The 23,357-nt window shown below is 38.5% G+C and overlaps 1 protein-coding gene across 3 annotated transcripts in view; it reads right to left on the bottom strand.

The window, feature by feature from the left end:
• The window catches only part of KCNIP4 (potassium voltage-gated channel interacting protein 4), a 1,317,771-nt gene that overhangs the window by 578,047 nt on the left and 716,367 nt on the right, over positions 1-23,357 (bottom strand). Inside the window, exon 1 of one of the 3 annotated variants that reach the window (XM_086406320.1) lies at positions 1,080-6,576. The exons of the other annotated variants lie outside the window; for them this stretch is intronic. Coding sequence (XP_086262446.1) covers positions 1,080-1,179 — 100 coding nt within the window. The 5' untranslated portion in view covers positions 1,180-6,576. Of the gene's footprint in view, positions 1-1,079; positions 6,577-23,357 lie in introns of those variants that run through there. 3 annotated transcript variants of the gene reach the window in all.

The raw sequence follows: 23,357 nt of genomic DNA, 5'->3' as shown, positions 1-23,357 counted from the left end.
TTACAGATGTAGGCTTCTGTAACCTACATCAGAGTGACACACTTGCTATAATTTGACGTTTGCTGTTTGTCAAGGCAGCTTTATTTATGTCACATGTGGCAGTCATTCTCTGGGGGACTGGATTAGTTATGAATGTAAATACATTTACAAATACCTGCATTTTTTATTCGAGTTTAAAATTTGAAGCAAAAAGCATATCAAGCACAAATACGTCAACCGTCACCTAGGGATGCTTTTAAAAATTGCTCTGACAACTTTATAGAAACAATAACTGGCTGTATGCAAAAAATTCTGTGTGTTCTGCACAGTAAGCAAATAATAATCTGAATTTACTCGGATTCTCAAAGAAACATCAAATTAAGGAAAAGATGCAGGCAAGTACACACCTTAGTTTTTTAAAGCAACGAGTCGATTGTTAAGGAAAATAGGGGAATGAGCGTCTGATGAACATAAACAGCAACACTTGGAAAACAATTGGCTCTTCGGAATCTATGTTAAAGTCTGTCATATGAGTTGGGGACTCTGCCCCTTAGAGTCTCCGTTGGGATGTAAAATAGGTAATGTTATAAATACTGCTTGAGACAACCTTATAAAAACCTTGTCATTCTTAGGCTCCAAACTTAAACCGTAAGAAATTATAATCAATGTATAACCATCTCCATTTGATGAATGCATTTACACAGCAAGAAACAAGTGGACCACACAATATATCCAAATAAAATTTGCTTATACAATAAAAGGGGATATTAGATAAAGTGAAATAACATCAATATGGACTAAATGCTCTCAATACAAGCAGATATACCGGTTATAAACATTTTATCTCAGTTTAAGTGCTAACATTCGGACTCAAAGTGTTTCTCATAGTTTTAACGTTCTTTTGCTCTGAAAACGTTACTGAAACTTACCAAAAAAGTTTATTTTATTAATCTTTCCTACCCTGAAAAACCCACCTCTCCTGAAGTCCACCCCGGAGTAACATTTCTCTGATCTCATTCCAGGTGCCTCTTACGCTCCCTCAAGAAATTTTTATTGCAAAACAGAGAATTTTTAGAAGTCACTAAAAAGCACTCCCTTACCTTCTAAACCTGCTTCAATCAGCCCAAACTGTTCCAATAATTTAACAAAAAGCACAATGACGATCAGAACTGCTATCATCTCAAGCCCTTCCAAGTTCATGGTCAGCTAGGTCATGGTCCGACCACAGCTACTGGAAAGTGCTCCTCTGCCTGGCTCTCTTTGTAAAGCCATTAAACTACATTAAGAAGGCTACTGCCAGAGAAGGGGAGGAGGAGAGCTAGAGAGAGAGGGAGAGAGAGAGGGAGAGAGAGCGCAAGGAGACGACGAGATGGAGAGAGGGCGTGAATGAGAGAAAATGCATTCATCCTGTCTACTGTAGCAGAGGCCAGAAGTGGCAGCCGGATAAAGTCGGGCCTGTCGGAATTATCGGCTTCCTCTTTATCACTCTTACACAGAAAGACAGCCACGCATGAAGTAAGGCGCAGATCAATCGAAGACTCGGGAGGTTACCAGGAAGGTCCCCAGAAAACAGGACGCCCGGCAGTGATGGCTCCGCAGCCCCGGGACCAGCGCGCCCCGCGCCGCCGCTGCCGCCAGTGGCTTTGTTGGGCTGGTCAGTTGCCTTGGAAACGGAAACTAACCAGGGGCTGGACTCCCGCTGCAGACAGGGACCAGAGCATCGAATTTGAAATAAGAACAATCTGAAAATGCCGAAAGGCGAAGTGACAGCTTAGATTCAGCTGCTTCAGAAAGCCTGTTTACAAGTCAGGAAAAGCGAAGTGTGTATTTTGTCCCAACTAGCTGAGCGCAGAGAGAAATGAGGCTTAAGGGACTCTCGTGCAATATTGACTTTATTTTTTCAGTGAGTTGCCTTATCCTGGAGCTCTGTGTGAGTCATTGTGAACTAATATTCCGGTTTGAGTGGTAATCATCACATCGTTTCAAAGCATGGGTATGATAAACTAGTAAGTATTCTTAATATTTGTAAATCTTAGAGTTTAGAGTTACCTTATGCATTAGCTCATTGCCGTTCAAAACACCAAAATATATAGTTAGGTATATTCTTTCATTGTGTACTTTCTATGCTTGTTTGTATGTTTTTAATTGATTTGAGTAAATCTGGAGCCAGAGAAAGTTTAAGAACAGTCAATCAGAAACAAAATTTTTTGGAGTTTCTGTCTCTAACTTACACAACCATTTCACGTTTGTGTCTCCCCTATTACTGACCAAATAGATCAAGCTCACATTAAAATACAGAATTAAAAAAAAAAAAAACAAAAAAAACAAGAGTTAGAAAGCATCTCATAAGCAAAATTCAAGTCTCCTGTTTCAGAGGTGAGCAAACTTAGGAGCAAGAAGGAAGAGGAAACATCAGGCAAAGGCAGGGCAGGGTAGCTTTTGAAGAAATAGAGCAAAATGATTTGGAGGAGGGACTCCAGAGCCTGACTTTCTGTATTCAGGTCTGACTACTTACTAGCTGTGTGATCTTGGGAAAGTTACTTAACATCTCCATGCTTTAATATCCTCATCTGTAAAAGGGGACATGGTAATAGCACTTAGTTCATTGGACCTTTGAGGGAATTAATGAGTAATACTGTTAGGACAGATTAAGAGCTCAGTCACTACTAGCTCTTGTTTTTATTACACGTCTCTCCATGCTTATGCATACCACTCAGAGCTGGCAGGGAAATTACCCTGAGATACAACGCTCATCTTATCATATGTGTGTGTGTGTGCTAAGTCACTTCAGTTGGGCCTGACTCTTTGAGAGCCCATGATCAGTAGCCTGTCAGGCTTCTCTGTTCATGGGATTCTCCAGGTAAGAATATTGGAGTCAGTTACTTATTACCTTCCTCAGGGGATCTTCCAGACTCAGGAATCAAACTCACATCTCATTATGTCTTCTTCATTGGCAGGCAGGGTTTTTACTGCTGAGCTACATGGGAAGCTCCAAACCTTCCATGGCTCCCCATCTGCCTACTGAATAAAGTCTATGCTCCTTGGAGCACCATCTTGGTTTCTACATGATCTGGTACCAGCTTGAGGATTGTATCTCGTTAGCCTTCTGTTTATTCACTATACCTGACAGCTCAGCTTCCTTCCTCCAAACTCATTCTGTGCTTCTCCATCATATAGACTTCGTTAAAAAAAAAAAAAAAAAAAAAAAGCATGTATTTTGAAAATCCTTTCCACACCAACTCAGCCTGTCAGGCTCATAAAACTTTTCCATGAAACTTCTCCAAGCAGAACTGAAACAACTCTATCCCTTTTTTTGTGTTTTTGTAGTACTTTTTTTTTTTCTGTCTTACAGTATATTATAGCCACTTGGGTGAACATCTTCACAAATTAAGGGTAAGTTTCTGGAAGGCATAAATCATTTCTTTTTTATCTTTAAGCTCCCCACATGCCTCCACGGAGGGCAAATCATACTTCATTGATGTGCAGTATAGGTACTTGTTGGATAACAATAGTCACTACTAATTATGTAATTACCACATACCAGATGCTTTATGTGTTCTGCTTTTCCCTGTTAGTCACTCTGAAAACAGATATAATCAGAGGAAATTTACAGAGGAACACTGCACCTCCTAAAATTTAAATAACAGGCTCAAGGTCATGCTGCTGTTGAGTGATGGGACCAAGATTCAAACTCTGATTTGTTCAACCCTAAGTCCCTTATTTCTTCTCATTATTCCACACAGTTTTAAATGAATTAAAAAGCCAAGCATTGGCACAAGTACTTATCAGCCTAGGAATGAATGTTACACCCAAAATGATCCTCCCAAAATGTTTTGTGGCATTCTAACTAATCCATTAATCCCTATAACTTTGCAACATGAGAAGTTTTCAAACTAGTAGTTAACTGAATCCATGGCGCTTCCTTCCTGCTCATTCACAGGATTCTTATCACTTACTTAAACACACATAACCTGTGGTCTCCAGATGGGGTTTTTCTTTGTTTTTCTGCCCTAGGTAACTCAGTGCAGCCCTTCAATTTGCCCTATAAATAAAATTCAATGATTACTTTTTTATGTTCACAATTAAAATTGATATCTTGGCCATAAAAGCAAAAATAAATAAGTGTAACTACATCAATCTGAAAATCTTCTGGGTAATAAAAAAAGAAGTCAACAAAATAAAAAGGCAACTTATGGGATGCGAAAAGTATTTGCAAACTATATATCTAATTCTGGGTGGAAATGTCACCCTGTTGACTTGTGAGCTATAAATGTTCACCTTTTAAAAATATAACTTAAAAATATATCTAATAAAGGGTTAATATCCAAAATATATGAGGAACTCATGCAACTCAATAGCAGAAAAAGGCAAATAACTTGATTAAAAAATGTGCATAGGTCCTGAATAGACACTTTTCCAACATGACATACAAGTGGCCAGCAGGTTATGAACAGGTGCTCAACATCATTAATCATGAGGGAAATGCAAATCAAAACCTTAATGAGATACCACTTCACACCTGTTAGTATAGCCATTATCAAAAAATAAAAGATAAATATTAGCAAGGATAAGGAGAAAGGGTAATTTTTTGTGCTGTAAATTGGTACCATCATTGGGGAAACATTATGAAGGTTGTTCAAAAAATTAAAAGTAGAGTTATCACCTAATTTAGAAATATATACTGAGTATATATATATGAAGTAAATGAATTCAGTACTTTGAAAAGTTTCCTGCACTTTCATGTTCATTACTCATAACAGCCAAGATATGGAAACAACCCAAGTGCCTGTCAGTGGATAAATGGATAAAGAAATTGTGATACACACACACACACACACACACAGGAATATCATTCTGCCTTGAGAAAGAAGGTAATCCTGACATTTGGGACAACATGGATGAACCTACAGGACATTATGTTAAGAAAAATAAGCTAGACTCAGAAAGACAAATACTGCATGATCTCATTCAAATGTGGAATCTAAGAAAGTTGAGTTTGCAGAAGCTAATTGTAGTTACCAGGGGTGGGGAGGTGGGGCAGATGTTGGTCAAAGCATATGAAGTTGCAGTTATGTAGGATGAATAAATTCCAGATATTTAATGCATAGCATGATGATTATAGTTAATTATATTATATTGTGTACTTAAAATTTGCTAAGACAGTAGATTTCTGGTGCTATCACGACAAAAAAGGGTTACTCTATAAGGACACATATATGATAATTAGCTTGACTGCAGTAATCATTGCACTATGTATATCAAAATATCATATTGCACATTTTAAATATATATAATTTTATGAAAATAAAATTGATGTTCCTGGACTGAGAACTGTGTATAGGTACTATGCTAGTGAAAAGTGCTAGAATAAGGATCTGTCCACTAGGTCTGGGTGTTACAGTGATGGGTTCCTTTGGACCTGAATTGTTCTTCCCAGTGCAGATGTTTGGAAGATTCTCTTGTAGCTCAGTCAATAAAGAATTCACCTGCAATGTAGGAGTCTGCCTGCAATGCAGGAGATGCAGATTGGATCCCTGGGTTGGGAAGATCCCCTGGAGAAGGCAATGGCAACCCACTCCAGTATTCTTGCCAGGGAAATCCCATGGGCAGAGGAGCCTGATGGGCAACAGTCCTTGGGGTTGCAAAAGAGTCAGACAAGACTTAGTGACTAAACCACCACCCCTGACCCCAGGGGCAAAGAATAAAGTGCAGATGTTTACCACAGACTATTTGGCTCATAAGCTCAGGCCTTTGCCCTTGCTGTTCCCTTTAATAATGCTTATTCCCAGAATGCTCTGTGAATAAGCGACTTTTTTTAGGTCTTAGCTTTTAAGCCCCAAGACAGAGAGGCCCTTGTTAACCACAACATCCCCTGGAATCACTACTCCTTGAACAAGTGCTCTTTTCCTCCAAAGCATCATCACCACTTGATAGGTATATCTGTCTAACTATTTATAGAGTATCTCCTCCTGTTAGAATACAACCTCCTACCTATGAAGGCAGAGATTTTTATCCATCTTGTTCACTGGGATATCCCTTGAACTTAACATTGTGCCTGGCACATAAGAGGCATGCATGTATGCTAAGTCACTTCAGTTGTGTCTGATTCTTCATGGACTGTAGGCTGCCAGGTTCTTCTGTTCATGGGATTCTCCAGGCAAGAATACTGGAGTGGGTTACCATGCCCTCTTCCAGGGATCTTCCCATCCCAGGAATCAAAGCCATGTTTCTTACATCTCCTGCACTGGGAGGCAGATTCTTTACCACTAGAGCCACCTGGGAAGCCCTCATAAGAGGCAATGACTAACTTTTGAGTGAATACTGTAGCTAACATTCTCACCTTCCCTAAAAGCCACCTGCTCTCTCACTGATCTTCCAAAGCCCCACTCCCTGTTATCTAAAGAGTAAAGTCCACCTGGGGATCCTTGCAAGGTTTCTGCATGCTCCCTCTCAATGCTATCACAGCATGGTGTTCCTGGTATCTCTCCTTAAGGGGAGCCATAAGCTTGCACATTCAAATGTCTTGGCTGTGTTCTTTTCTCAGTAAGATTTGCATTTCCTGATGATGTGACCAAGGAAAGCAATACAAGGAAGGCATCAGAGAAGGTCTCTCTGTCCAAAATACCGGAACACCATTGGTATGGAGGGTGAGAAGACCCTGGTATGGCTTCCACTCCCATCCTTGGATTGCAGTTGGAAGGACACTGAAGTCTAAATGGGAGAAGTGACCTTGTCAATAACTCTTAACTTTGAGTCATGGCTTGGACTCAAATTAAAACATTAATGCGATGTCTTTTCTTCCAATAGAGCCTGGCCTTCTCTTAAAAGAGAAATACTAATCAGGTGATGCTAGTGGTAAAGGACACGTCTGCCAATGCGGGAGACATGAGAGACATGGGTTCAATCCCTGGATTGGGAAGATCCCCAGGAGGAGGGCATGGAAACCCATTCCAGTTTTCTTGCATGGAGAATCCCATTGACAGAGGAGCCTGGTGGGTTAGAGTCCATATGGTTGCAGAGAGTTGAACATGACTAAAAAGACCACGCACCCATGCAGAGTAATCAGTATAAAGAAGGGACCTGGGCACAGACTCCAGAACTTCTACCCCATTCAAGTGACTTCAACTTTCTAAGCCTCCGTTTGCTGGTCTTCAAAATGGAGCCAATATACCTTTCTTGGGGGTATTATGATGATTAGGTACAATAATATTTGTGAATGATACTTACGCTCCTGGAGCATATAATTTGCTAAACACAGGGCTAAGCACAATGACTGTCCCACCCTCCAAACCACTCTGAAGAAGATAAAGATTTTTATTCTCACCATACAGATGAAAAAGTGGAGGCCTGGGAGAAGTAAGTAAATTGCCTGATGTCCCAAAGCATCAGAGGCCAGTCAGGCTGCCAGCTGTCACTGACAGTGGCCAAATATACACTAATCACTTGATACATGCTTTCCTTCATTAACATACAAGCTCCACAGGGAAAAGTAACCAACGCTTCATTGTGACTTTTTAAAGATGGCTTATCCTTTCTGGCTCGATGTGACTTTAGATGCAGGAAAGTTCCATCCCCCACCCTGGGGGTGGGTGGAAAGGAAGGATGAGCATGAGGTAGTGGTGAAAGAAAGGGGGTGCTGTTATGGTTATTTACCAAAGCTTTACATGAAGTACTTTTAAGAAGCTAATGAGGAGGGTTAGAGGCAGGTCTGGGTTTCTGCTTAAAAGAAGCATCAACAAAGAAACTTTGGGGAGTCGCTCAGGCTCTGCTGCCACTAGGTCTCCTTGGCCTGTTCCCAGAAAAAGGAGAGCACTTAATTAGAGACACTCTGACTCTTGCACTTCAGGGCATATCCCTAAAGTGCTGTTTATTCAAAATCACCAGTTACTGGCAGGAATAAACCCATTTCTGCTTCGTTTTCAGCAATAGGGCTTTTGGAAGGAAAACAATGTTTCCTTCCAAAATGAGAGATGAGCCTGCCCTTTGATGAACTGAGGCAGGGGGGCAGGGAACAAAAGGATTCTAGTTATGTGTATCTGTGCATTTTTGATTCCAAGTTGGGGATGATATTAAATAGGGTGAGGTGGGAGGAGTGGAGGAACTTTCTCCAGATCCTACTCTTAGAGTCTCAGTTAGTTAGCCTGGTCAAAAACTAAACTTCATCTCAACTATTTCTGATTATTCATCATTTATTCACGTGTTAGCTTTATGGTCCAGGTACTGTGCAAGGTGGTATGGGTAATAAACACCTTTCTTCAGTCTTTGCAAAGCTTTAAATCTATTAAAATGAAATTTATCTGATAGTAGCTAATATTTTTAGGATAATCAGTATTTGACAGATAAGCACTTTATATGAATTCTTTCACTGCATCCTCATGTAAACCCTATGAGGCAGATGCCATTATCTCCATTGTACAAGGTGAAGCTGAGGAACAGAGGGCTTAGTAGATGACATCAGGAAATAGCCAACCCAGGATTTAAAACCAGGTCTGACTCCAGAGATCATGATCAGATAGTATTTTAGATGCACAGCTGCATCTGGTGATAGCCTTTAAGCAAAGTACCATAAGAGTGGAAAGTCCCACTTAGGTTGGATGGCAGAGGTAGGAAGGAGAATGCAACCAAGATCAACTTCATTGCATTGGGCTTATACCATATAAACATTAAGTAAGAGGCTTTCTTTTCTTCATAGCAAGGGCAGTCTGCATTATATGATTGGTGGAGAAGGAGGCTAGTCTTCCCAGAGAATTTGACCGGTGCCTGGAAAATACTCTAAGCCAGCTAAATCAGTTGCACTGACACCTCCATTAAGTGTCTTCCTTATTTTCAGGCCATCTCCCATTGTGACACATAAAATGAGCCTCAGTTGCCTGCTTCTTCTAGTTCCTCCCTCTTCTTTGATAATTACTTATACCAAAAGAATCTTGCCTGAATCCCATGATTGAGTGAACAAAGGAGGATATTTGGCCCTTAAAAATGAATTGAAATATAACTAAGCAGCAATGCATCACATGAGAAATGTGTCTTGGTATAACGTGAAAAAATAAACACACTTATGGAAGTGGCAGGATAATGCAGACATTAGGAACATACTTGGGTTCAAATCACCCTTCTGCTACATTAAAGCTTCCTGGCTTTGGGCAGGTTCCTCAAATGATTCATTGTAAAGCACTCAAAACAAACTGTCACATAGTAGATGCTCAATGACTGGTACCTGTTACTGTAATTAATTATTGAGCCCATTGCTATACATCAAGTGCTGTGCTCATTGCTTTACATGAATTATCTCAATAAATCCAAATAACTCAATTAGTTAAATACTGTTATTATTCCCAGTCACCATGTGGATAAGAAAGAGTAGGGTATCTTCAACTGATTTGGGATTCTAAAATGGATACATTGCTCATACCCACCCATCAAATTTACCATCATCTTCACCACAAGTGACACGAGAATAATTTATTTATTTATAATGACCTGACTTTTAAATCATTCTTTTAAAAAAAAAACAAAACAGAAATCTAGCTCTCCCTGTTGCAAAGAAAAATACAGGTAAATAGCATTAAAGTAACTTTTCTGGGCACTGGTTTTTGAGAACATGTTAGTCACTTTCTATTCTAGAACATTCCACAGAATGAAAAGATATGATGAGGTGTTAATGTGGCATCAGACTACACAGACTCAGGTTCAACTGGATTGTCAGAGTCCCGCATCTGCCAAGGAAATTCATCTTCAAGGACATATTCCGCTGTCCCACCAGTCTCATAGCCTGACCTATGCATCACATTCACATCCCATGAACAGACAATGTCCTGATGGTAAGAGACTTCCCTGGTGGCTCACTCGGTAAAGAATCCACCTACAGTGTGGGAGATTGAACATTGGTTCAATCCCTGGGCTGGGAAGATCCCCTGGAGGAGGGCATGACAACCCACTCCAGTATTCCTTCTGGAGAATCCCCATAAACAGAGGTGCCTTGTGGGCTACAGTCCATGGGGTTGCAGAGTCAGACACGACTAGGAGACTAAACACAGCACAACACAAGAGACCAACACTGCACCAGGCTTCACCAGGCAACCTTGTCCTTGGGATAAATAGCAAAGGCAATCTGCTCAGTGGATGAAGGTAGTTAAACAGAGGAACAATAGGCAGTGACTCAGACACACTTTGAAGCTGTATTTTAGTGCATCCTTACAGGACTGAAGATAAATGGGAAGAACTGTAAATAGTAGCAATATTATCCAGGACTGGCAAGAGAGAACAGAAAACTGTTATACATATATATTAACTGGCAGTGCTTAAAGTTTAGACTGCATCAGAATTACCTTGAGATCTTCTTCAAAGTGAATCCTCAGACCTCCCCAGAGATTCTGATTTAGTAGGTCTCAGATAGAGCTCATGAATCTCCATTTTTTTATCAAACATTTCATGATTCTAATGCAGGACTTCTCTGGACCACACCATGAGAAACACTGCATTAATCTGCTCAGTCTTATCCAGTAAGTAACATAGCCTTCAGGGAGACATTTCCCCAGCTTATTAAAAACTAGCTGAGAGTCACACATTTTATAAACTTGACAGGGTTAAGAATAGATAGGGGCTCCATCAGTTTCTCAAACTTCTCTAGAAAGCCTTTTTTTTTCCTACTAGAAGTAAGATATTTTTAAATCATTTGTGACTAGATACAAGTTTCCATACCATATTGTCAAAGTATTTTTTGGTGACTTATCCCCAGCCTCCATCACAACTTCTTTCACTAAGAAGCTTCAGATGCAAACTTCAGTGGAGACACTTCTCTTCATTGCTACATATCCTAGTTTCCATCTTGAATCTATCTCTGTAGCATCGTCTTTTTAGCTCTAAATGTAGTCACTTAAATGAGGGACAACACTGATATGCAGCCATCTCAATAACCAAGCAAAGTGAAGTAAATAGCAACTGATGGATGCCAATGTTCAGAAGTGTGAAGCTGATTTAGATAAAGTAGGCATTTCAGTTTGAGATCTAATAAAAAACAAAACAGCAGTCACAAGGAGCCTTTTCCCATTACTCTGCTGGGGATAATCTTTATCTAAATCAATATTGTAAAAGTAACAAAAGGCACAAAGTTGTCTGCTGCATAACTCATTTATTATGAAATTATATAAGACTCAAACAATTGAAACAGGATTATTTATGTGATCATTAAACCCAGGGCAATTTCTACAGATTTTTCATCTTGTTAATGGAAATCTTAGTCACAGATATATATTTAGCCAGGTTTCATTACAAATATTGTTACTTCCAACTAAGTATTCCTTATTACAGTTGACATGCTGTACTTCCTTACTGTGAACCAGTGAAGTAGCTCAGTCATGTCTGACTCTTTGAGACCCCATGGACTGTAGCCTACCAGGCGCCTCCATCCATGGAATTTTCCAGGAAAGAGTAATGGAGTGGGTTGCCATTTCCTTCTCCAGGGTATCTTCCCGACCCAGGGACTGAACCCAGGTCTCCAACATTGCAGGCAGACGCTTTACTGTCTGAGCCACCAAGGAAGCCCTTACTGTAGCAGAGTTTAAAAATTGTTTATTCTTTTATTTTACTGAACCAAAGAAGTAAAAAATATGAAAAGTAATATAGAATAATCCCCTTGACAACTTTTCATGCTACTCATATGTTGTAGTTTAATTACTAACAACTCTAACTTAATCACTTTTTAATAACTCTACTTTTCAACAGGAATATTTCAACTATCATAGCCATGATACTCATATCATGCTAGAATCAAATTTTGCATAATAACTAAGCTTATATTTTATGTGAAACACACATACCAGACTTACATTTAGGAGGACCACACTGACAAGAAAAAATGATTACCAGCACAATGGTATTATAACTCGTTAAATAACAGAAAGTGGCCTCAAAGAGGTAAAAGATAAACTTTTATACAAATTGAGGTATAATATGTTAAATTTAGCTATGGAAGCCATGAACAGCTTAAAACATTTTTGGAGGGTCATGAGAACCAGCTAGTCCAGTATGACCTGCTGGTTTGATAATCGAGGGTGTCACCTCTCTGCACTCTGGCATCACTGTAGTTATTATCTACTGCTACATAGCAAATTATCACAAGCTGAGGGACTTAGAAAAACACGAATTTCATATTTAGCAGCTTCCATGAATGAAGAGTCTGGTTATGGGTTAGCTGAGTCCTCCACTCAGGCTTAATCAAAGTGTAGCATCAGACCACAATCACTTCTGAAGCACTGGGTCTGATTCAGCAAACACTGGTTGCTCACAGAATGCATTTTCTTGTGGCTGTATGACTAAGGTCCCTATTTTCTTATTAGCTGTTGGATAGGGATCACTCCCAATTCCTAGAACTTGTTTTTAGTTCTTTGCCCTCTCTACAGAAGAAGGCAATGGTAACCCACTCCAGTACTCTTGCCTGGAGAATCCCAGGGACAGAGGAGCCTAGTGAGCTGCCGTCTATGGGGTTGCACAGAGTCGGACAGGACTGAAGCGACTTAGCAGCAGCAGCAGCAGCCCTCTCTACAACATGGTAGTTTGTTCCTTCAATGCCAGTGGGAAAACATCTCTTATGTTTCAGATCTCTCTGACCTCTTTTCAGGAGTGACTTGATTTGGTCAGAATCACCCAGGATTGTCTACTTTTGATGAACTCAAAGACAACTGATGGGGAACTTTAATTATGTTTGCAAAATCATTTCCACCATATACAGTCCCATAATTATGACATATCAGAATGATAAATCCTACTTAGAATTTATAGTTACCACAGATCACTACCACAGTTACAAATCAAATCTTACATACACTCAAGGGAAAGGAATTATACAGGGAAGGTACACCAGAGTGTGGAATCTAACGGCCATCTTAGAATTCTGCCTACCACAATGTATTCCTACTCTAATTGCTGAGTTGCCAGGGGTCCCATGGTTATGGGTCACTGAAAGATAATTTTTATTTCATTATTTTGATTCAAACTAAATTTGGGAGGATACTCGGCAGAGAGCTACAAGGCATTTGGCTGCTGAATGTACAGGAACAGACAGACAGATCTGAAGTCCTGGAGCGAAGCTGCCCACCAGCCACTCACAGCAGCAAGAGGAGAAAATGGCTAGAGAAAACCACAGCTGCACTATGGTTGTCCACTCTGGCACGGACTGCATATTGACCAGCTGTCTTCATCCACCTATGTGTAGAAAGCAAGAGAATAATATAGGAAAGGGTGAAGGGTAGCATGTTTGGTGCCATACCACGATAGCTTCCAGACTGCATTCATTATAGATTAGATTCTCTAGAGAGTAGATTTTGTCTCCTGCTTCTTATTACAATAGCAACTGCAGCCTAGCCCTCTTCTCACTATGGTCATGACCAATTTTACGGACATCTGTTTTACTCCCATCACAACAGATCACAGTGAAATCATTGTCTGAGTACAAATCCTAATTCCTTAACCTTAGTTACCTCGCCTATAAAATATACATGGAAATAACGTCTCAGAGTTCCTGAGTTGAACTTTCAACAAGTGAAGCAACCCAGATGAGTGCCAAGTAAAAAGAAAATAAATGTTATTGGTATTGGTATTTATAATTAGAATGGGTGGGTGTTATAGTTACTTTGCTCTCAACGTATACCCAGCTGTGTCAGAATTACAGCATCCACTCAATGAGTGCCTGCTAAAACTCTGTTAAGCCAGGTTCCCCCGTCTGATGTACCTTCAGTCTACACTATTGTTGGAGTGATAGGAACATGCCATTCACCATCTTCAACTCTCAGTGGTATCTTGCTGACTCCAGAATGGAATTCCCAAACCATATCAAGGCATAAAAATTTCCTTCCAGTCAAGGAGATCTCTAGCCTCATTACCCAAGAATCTGTCTTCAAGTCATGCTGAACTACTGCTGTAGTCAAAATATCAGGTTTATTTTTCCAACTGCTTCCTTTTACTTCTGAGAAGTCAACTTAAATATTTTCACTTGGGTGGGATATTTCACAAAACCCTTTCTCCAACCATACAATATTGACCTCCTTCTTTCTGCTTTATATTCATCTCACCTATGATCCTTTTAAGATTTATTAACTGGTTGGCATAACTAACTGCTCTATGAAACTATGAGTCCTTGAAAGAATCATATCTTATTTATCTTTCCAACATCAGGAATTATCCACGTGCATTAGTTGATCAGTAAATGTTGTGGTAAATGAAGAAGGGTTGGAAGAAAGGTCACAAGGGGAACTTAAGGCAGATGAAAAACCCTTCATGCGTTCATATCACCATGCCTAGAATCCCACCATTATTTCATTTTTCATTCCTGTAAATAACTTGAAAGGCAGAAAACATTAATCACTGACACCTTGGTGTGAAAGAGTTTTGTTTATCACTTTTGTGCAGGAAAAGTGGGACCCCTGGCAACCTGGCTATTTGACACCTGATTATACTATGCATAAAGGAGATATTCCTAAGAGCCAGTTTGTTAGCAGGTAAAAAAGCTCATCCAATAGAATAGTTGAACTGGAAAATCTAGAGTGATTCTAAGACAATCCAGTATATTCTAAGACAGTCCAGTGTTTCTAAGACAATCTCCAGTCTGCAAAATTGTGCCTCCCTTCTTTCCTATTAACGTTTTACTATATTGAACATTCACATTTTTGGGGGTTGGGGAAATAATAAGTAATGGTGGTTCAGATGATAAAGAACCTGCCTGCAATGTAGGAGACCTGGGTTCGATCCCTGGATCAGGAAGCTCCCCTGGAGAAGGGAACAGCTACCCACTTCAGTATTCTTGCCTGGGAAATTTTAGGGGCAGAGGAGACTGGCAGGCTATAGTCCACAGGGCTGCAAAGGATTGAACATGTCTGAATGACTGATCGCACACATACATTTTTGTTAGATGGAAATGCTTGTCATTAACAAGAGGAAAAAAATCATCATTTGCTCAGGGGAACCACGTGTGTCAATTTGCTTTTACAACATCTTGGACTTGATCAAACTCTCAATTCACATGTCAACTGTTCCTTTTTCATAATTTATAAACCCTAATGATTTTAGCATAATGTTAATCAACACATTTGCATTAATGAACATACAAATGATTTTGATTAATTAACATAAAATTGTGAAAATTTGCTTGTTACTCAGTGTCCAAAAACATTTTCCATCATTTTTCTATGACTCTCTACACTTTGGGGGGTTGGAAATGCAATAAAATTCATGGAGAAATCAAAAGGGCAAATGTATTTATATCAACTGCATTTTTTAACAATTCCATTTCAAAAATATGATAAAAATATCCATTCCTATAATATATATATATGTATATATATATGAAGTCACAAGGTATAGAGAGGTATATAGAGTATGTGTATGTAAGAATATTCACTGTCAGAACTTATGTATCCAAATGGGTCTTTTACCCTTTAAAGCTGTGTATGGAAGTTATGCAGTTGTTCCAATGGTGCTGCCCTTGCTCAAACATTTTCAAGCTCCCCTTTTGGGAATTCCCTTTAGATTCTGGCTACTATCAAGTTCAAACCTTCCACTCCTCTGCAGCAGTGAAAATGAAAATGGATGAGACTTTCATAACTGTCTCCTCATTGGTAAGCATTTCTGAAAATATTTAATGTTTTAAATATTTAATAATAACAAATTGAAAATATTTAATAGAATATATTTAATATTATATTAGAATACATTTATTAATATATTTATAATTTATATAAATATATTATGATATATTTCTAACAATAGAAAACATTTAATAATAGTAAATGACTCCCATGGCAGATGCCTTGTGAACCCTGCTGATGTGATGAGTACCTTGGTAACTGCTTGAGCTTCCCATGGTTGCATCTCTCTCTCAGCAGGAGTGTCATATCTAGCTAACCAGCAAATGTGGGCTCCTGAAGCTTGACATGGCTGGCCAAGATTCCACCTGCATATGGATTCCTCATGAAGTTAATAGAACCTAAAGCTTGCCTGAAGCCCGTCTGTGTCCTCACTGTCATTAGCATGAAAAATAATTCAAGCTTTATCCAACTCATAGAAAGGCACAGCCTCTTCTCATCATGTTTTAACTACTTTGTCTTATAAACTGCATCACTGAAAAGGGAGATACTCAAAGAAGGGAGTAACGTGGCTATTTTTTATTGACTTATGGCTACCCACTCCAGTATTCTTGCCTGGAGATTTCCATGGACAGAGGACCCTGGGAGGCTACAGTTCATGGGGTCTCAAAGAGTAAGACATGACTGAGAAACTAACACTTTCTATGCACAGGTTTGCTAGGAAAGGAGGTTTGAAATCCAAGATTAGAATAAGCCTTTCATGTTTTCATTGAATTTCAATATATACTATCCTTGTCTACATTTCCAGGATAATTAGAAGTTCACAGCATCATTATCAGTCACAGTAATCCTAATAATTTCTTGCTACGCAGGATAGAAATGAGTCTCAACGATTCTATTCCATTTGGAAAAAAACATCTTGGATTCACCATTCCCTTAAGCTCCTGACGTTGAAAGTTTGAATTAGGATTTTGAAAAGGTCATTTTTCTATATATTATATCAGTTATTTACTTTTATATTTTGAGACTTATGCACTGTGTATCAAAGTACTTTTTTTTACTATTGTACCACTAAATAGCAGGAAAGAAAATGATACAGTAGTCTGTGCTTTCTTTTCATTCTAAAATCCTGTTATTTGTGTAGTGCTCACTGATATATGCCCCTAATAAGTGCAAGTTTCTATGTGAACTTCGGATTCATTTTATTAAAGAGCCTAGGCATAAAAAGAAGCTTATTTTTCTCCTTGTGGACTTAATCTTGTAATTTTACAAGGTTAGCACAAACCCTCTTGAGCTTATATTTTTCCCAGACATCAGAAACATGCAGTCATTCAATCAGTAATTGTTTAAGAAAACAATATATTTAAGCCTTAAATAAGCTATGGAGAAAAGTCAACATAATTCTTCCTGTTAAAAAATGAACTCTGCTCAATGTTATGTGGCAGATTGGATGGGACAGGAGTTTGTGGACAATGGAAACATGTATATGTATGGCTGAATTCCTTCGCTTTTCACTTGACACTATCACAACACTGTTAATCAGCTATATCCCAATACAAAATAAAAAGTGTTTTAAAAGTGAACTCTGGAACATTGCTATTAATAATTTGACAAGGGCTGTGCACACCTGTGAAGAATGAGGTGCTACACTAAGTAGATAATAAACCTGACATATTTGAAGAGAGAACTTATGAAGTAAGTGCAAATTCTAATATGGTACTTAGAGCTCACGCTCTTCCCAGGCAAAAAAAGGGAAATGCCAAAGATAAGTTTAAAGGGGGCCAAGGCCCTTCTTTCTGCTTGCCAAGATCTACCAGTCTGTCCATTCTTTCCATCTTCAGACAGGCTTTGCTAGCAGCTATGATCCTCTGGTCCCATTTACATGTTGTTGGATCAACCATACGTGAAGTAGGAATAGACTTAAGTAGCAACAGATACATTAATGTAGCATGGAATGAACCTTGCCTGAAGCCCTGCAGTGAACTTAGGATCCAGTGCGTAACCAGTTTTTGCCTTACATTTAAATCCACTGTTTACCTCTACTGCCTGCCTACCAATTACCAGAATGTCTCTTTTTGCTTATAAAGTCCTGGATCTCTGGAGATTGTCTTCTCCTCAGTGACTCACTGTGGTAATCTAACTTTTCACCCACTATGAGTCTACTACATCTTGCTGAATTTGTCTGATCCTTGAGTCACCTAGTCACCTCTTAAATATCAGTACACACGAGATAATGATAGCCCATCAAAGTTAACACCCTTCTACCCACGGTGAAGTCAGACAAACTTTGTCTTCTAACACCCTACACAGAAATACACATGTATGCACACAATCATATACACAATCAGTTAAAATTCTGCTCCCCAGCAATCCACTGAGTTCCACTGTATAATAATCCTTTTGAGGGTTTTATTATTGAAATATATTTGATTTACAATGTTAGTTTTGGGTTTATAGAAAATTATACACATATAATGCATATTTTAAAAGTTATATATATCAGAGAAGGCAATGGCAACCCACTCCAATACTCTTGCCTGGAAAATTCCATGATGGAGGAGCCTGGTAGGCTGCAGTCCATGGGGTCTCTAGGAGTCGGATACAACTGAGCGACTTCACTTTCACTTTTCACTTTCATGCATTGGAGAAGGAAATGACAACCCACTCCAGTGTTCTTGCCTGGAGAATCCCAGGGACAGGGGAGCCTGGTGGGCTGCCGTCTATGGGGTCGCACAGAGTCGGACACAACTGAAGTGACTTAGCAGCAGTATATATATATAGATAGATATAGATATAGATATATATACACACATACACACACACATATACATATATATATATACATACACACACATATTCTTTTTCAGATTCTTTTCCATTATAGGTTATTACAAGACAGTGAACATAGTTCCCTGTTCTATATAGTAGGTTCTTGTTTTTTATCTATTCTATACATAATAGTGTGTATCTGTTAATTCTAAACTTCTAATTTATCTCTCACTCCTCCTTTCCTCTTTGGTAACCATAATATTGTTTTCTAAGTCTTTATTTTTTTTGTTAATTATTGTGTCATAATAGCAACATCAACTTAATAGTTTCATAGTCAACAATTTTTTAAAAATAGAAAAACTAATGTAGAATTGAGGACACTAGAAAAAATGGAATAGAAGTCATTCTTTAGGATAAGAGAAGAGAATAGGTGAATGCTCAGCAAATAGAAAAGGTCAGTAGTATTTGGTGGAATTATTTCCTAATTATGTTTATGTGTGTTTTTGTGTGTGATCTAGGTTATGACAAAACATATATTTCTTATTGCAGTTCATGATCAAATACTTTTATAAACTATATATTAGAGCACCTGGAGAGTAAGGCATCATATCTACAAAATACCTAAAAGAAATTGTAAATTTGTCACCTTCATGGATTGCACATTAAGTTGGTACTTCCCTCTAGATGCAACAACAAATGCAATTTCATCTGATAAACTTTTGTTATTTTCAAGAAAGCAGATAAGCAAATCTCTGAGGAAATGGGAATGCAGACAAGTAACTTTTGATGGCAGAATAAAGAAATAGTAAGTCCTGTGTATGAAGAGTATAGTGGGTGAGTTCTGGGCTGGAAGTGCCTCGGTAGATAGGATCCAGTGTAATCAGAGCAGCCCCGTGAATTTGGACAAGTGAACAAGCGACACTAGAGAGAAGGGGGCTCCATGTGTGTAACTGGGCTCCACATGTGTAATTATTCCACTTTTAACAAGTTGTGGTGAGCTGAACTGGTTGTGTTGAGGTGAAGAACAGTGATGGTGATACCTGATACCTGTTTATATCTTTACAGTTTTCAGAGCATTTTCTCACCTATTATATTATTTTATCATCATAAGAAGAGCTGGAATTAAGAGGAAGCAAGTGAGGCACCAAGGGGGCAAACTTTAAGGAGGTGCTCATTCTTGGTGTCTTGTAAATGTCCTGAGCACTTCGTTCACAGCACCCTGGTCTTGGCTGTCGTCATGAGAAGAGATTTCATTAACTCTGTGTTATTAGATATCAGTAAAGTTAGGTACACAGAACTTAAGTGCAAGTGTCACTAACAGTGTTGAATCTTTAAATACTTTTCCTCCTGACTCCTGGGGAAAAAAATGCAATTTTCATCTACTTCAGACAACCTCAGTAAGGATTTATACTGCTTGAATTTGCAAAATCATAAATTTGCAAGATAAAAAACCATAATATCTTTATTTGCTATGAAATGATTGTTCAGGAAGAATGGCAAACTGAAGCCAGTAAGATTTCAGCTTTGGATCCCTGAATTATGTTTGAGACACATCCATTTCAGAAAGACGCAGACAAATTGGAAACCATTTAGGGAACGATTTAAAAAATGATTAGAGAAAAGAAAGATTTGATTTATGAGGCCAGATTAAAGCAGATAAATGCCTTGGCTAAGTGACAACCAGGAATATGGTAAGAATCTACAAATATTCAGTTCAAATATTAGGAGACTGTAAATATATGTACTGGAAAGGGCTTTTAAGTGTGCTATATGATAGAACTAGGAATAAAATGTAAAATTGTAGACAATAAGAAGAGGACTTTGGGAAAGGGGATTCATTAAGTTGAAAGGTAAAACATAAACTAAGTAGGGGAGAGGGGATAAAGAGGGGAAAAGAAAAAAAAAAAAGAACGGGAGCATGAAGAATGAGAAAGAAAGAAAAGAAAAGGGAAGGATGAAGAAAAGAGAGAGATAAAGGGAAAGTGGTGGGGGAGAAGGAGAGAGAGAGAAAGATAGGGAGGAAGGGAAGGATCTACTCCCTTTTTCTATAAACTACACCAGAGATATTAATATTGATCTCTGAATAGAATTTTAAAATATGAAAGGCATGAATCTTTATCATAACTTTAATAAATAAATGCTCATTGGTCCCTTACTAAAATATAGAATCCAGAAATTGTAAGGAATGCTTCTGTAAAATGACTCTGTTTTACAAAAGAAATTACCAAAAAGAAAGAAAAAAAGAAATAGGAAACCATATCTTATTCCACCACATCTAATAATAGGAAATATCAGAAATAAATTTCTGGCAGGTCTCAGGAGGCATAAATATCTCTCCAGAAACCTGAGCCAGTCAACGAGATGGCATCAACACCCTACCTCAGGGGAGAAGCCCGCTGGTAAATCAAAAGGAGACAGTAATAGAGAGCTGATGAAGCTGCTCTGAAATTCAGGGCCTGGGCACAGGGCACTTGCCAACCTTTGGCTAGCTTGCTACACATAAGTTACCATAATTGAAAGTGAATTATAAACCTGCCCTGGCACACATTCTACTTCAAAATCCAACAACAGATAATAATGCTATTAAAATAAAGACAACTGGAAATAGCCTATAGTCCCATTTTCTCTCTATAACTGTCATCTGCCTTCTTAAGGTGTCCTTCATGTTTCCTCTCCTATAAACAGCCAAGTGGTGAAACAGGCACTCCTTTCAGGTGAATTACAAGGTCAACATGGGTTGAGCACTAACTAGGCTCCAAACACTGTGCCAGCCATGTCTCTTTTATAAGCTCCTATGCCACTGAAACCCTTACCCTCCATTTCACAGATTAAAAATCTGAGGTCAAAGAAGTTAAGTAATTTGCCCTAAATCACTTATATAGTAAGAGAAAGAGTCAGGAAGGAACAGAATTCCAGACTGCATATAGCCAACACTCAGCAAGTTGCCCAGCGCATAACACATAGTAAGCATTTCTATTATACCCAACACTCAGCAAGCTGCCCAGTGCATAACACACAGCAAGCACTCAGTTAATAGTATTAATTTGAAGAGAATTGATAATATAATTGAGATGTGAAAAGAATCTCCAACAAGTTTGGCCATGACTTGTTGAATTATATATGAGCCAATTACAGCCATATCTGTAAATGAAAGTCACTCCGTCATGTCCGACTCTTAGTGACCCCATGGACTATACACTCCATGGAATTCTCCAGGCCAGAATACTGGAATGGGTAGCCTTTCCCTTCTCCAAGGGATCTTCCCAACCCAGGGATTGAATCCAGGTCTCCAACATTGCAGGTGGACTCTTTACCAGCTGAGTCACAAGGGAAGACCAAGAATACTGGAGTGGGTAGCCTATCCCTTCTCCAGCACATCTTCCCAACCCAGGAATTGAACCGGGGTCTCCTGCATTGCAGGCAGATTCTTTACTAACTCAGCTATGAGGGAAGCTCTCACATCTATAAAATGGCATCTTTTAAGGACAAAGTATCTTTTGCCTTCTTTGGTACTGATATCACCACAAATATACCAGATTTCCTCTGTATCAAATAAACAGAAAATGGACCTAACATCTAGATTAGCCTTTCAATAAATGCTAAACTTTTATAAAACAACATATATGATCACGTCATTCTTTGTATGGTATTAGACTGACAAAAATAAGACTGATAATATGTAGTATTGATTACAAATAAATTTAAAACAGTATAGCTTATGGGTTCCCAAGATCATATAGAAAAATAGAGAAACCCAGTCTATACTTAGAGATCTTATAATTCCACTGGAAGACAAGATATAAATGCATGGAAAGGAAATTAAATTGAGCTTTCAATAGCCATTTGAGATTTTTTCCAATAATTTCCATTCAACTAATATTTAGGAAATGCCTACTATGAACCAGAATGTGCTTTAGGCATCAGCCTACAAAGAAAGACTAAGATGGGATCATTGGTCTCAAGAATCCTGTGGTCCACTTGAGGAGAAAACTTGCACAGTTTTAAAACAAAATGATTAGCACTTTAGAGAAAGGCATATGGTGCTAAGGAATACAGATGAAGAAAGGTTTAATTCTGGTGACAGTGAGCTTTATGGTTTTATCGAGGAAGACTTCCCAAAGGAGGTGAGGCCCAAGCTGGGTCCTGATGAAAAAGTAGGAGTTTTGTAGGCCAACAAGGGAGAACACCCCAAGAAGAGGAAACATCATACAACAGTCTATGCAGGTATAAAAATTATCGAAGACTATGGCAGATATGGATAGGGAAGTCTTACTAGCAAAATTACTAATATTTGGTGGGGGAGGATTTTACTTAAAACTATTCAATTTCAGTTTTTTTTTGTTGTTGTTGTTCCCCAGGTCCACTTGAATGCTGACAAATACTGAGATGAGTTCAAGGCCATCTCAGTTAGGACCTTAGCATCCTGACCAGCATATTGGAACGTTTCCCTCCTTCACTATATTCAGACTACATAAGCTAAGGCATTATCTATTGTTTAACTTAGCATATCTAATATATGAGGACCATCATTAACATTTTATAAATCATCTATTATATAATTTCAATGTTCAAATAGTGTTCAAGAGTATATCCACTTTTTGGAAACTAAACAGAATTGCAGAAGAGACATCATGAAATACATGATTAGTTAAAACCTAAGAAGTGAGAGTCATTTCTTTTAAATGCAAAATTACAAAAGTGTATACATTGATCAACATGGATATGTTAGATATTTTGGAATCTAAGTAAGTCTTAGAATCTCATGAATACTGCTATGAGACATTCTTTTGAAGCACGGACTGTAAGGAGCACAGTGCAATCAAAGTTGTAAAAATTATAGACAATAACATTTACAGTTACAGAATTCTGATGAGAATTCCAGGAATTAAACAGTTGCACTCTTCACTTTCATACAAAAATAAACTTGAAAACTGAGTGATGACATTCACCTTGCCCATTTCTAAGGTTAAGGAAAGCTTTATGTATTAATTCTCTCCAAGTGAAAACAAGGAATAAGTTCACATATAATCCTGG

Source organism: Bos grunniens, chromosome 6, assembly GCF_055505025.1.
Source record: "Bos grunniens cultivar Pamir isolate PY7600 chromosome 6, Bosgru_T2T1.0, whole genome shotgun sequence".
In the NCBI taxonomy this organism is placed as follows: domain Eukaryota; kingdom Metazoa; phylum Chordata; class Mammalia; order Artiodactyla; family Bovidae; genus Bos; species Bos grunniens.
The sequence above is the reverse complement of the archived record's forward strand: the minus strand, read 5'-3'. Positions and strand labels throughout refer to the sequence as shown.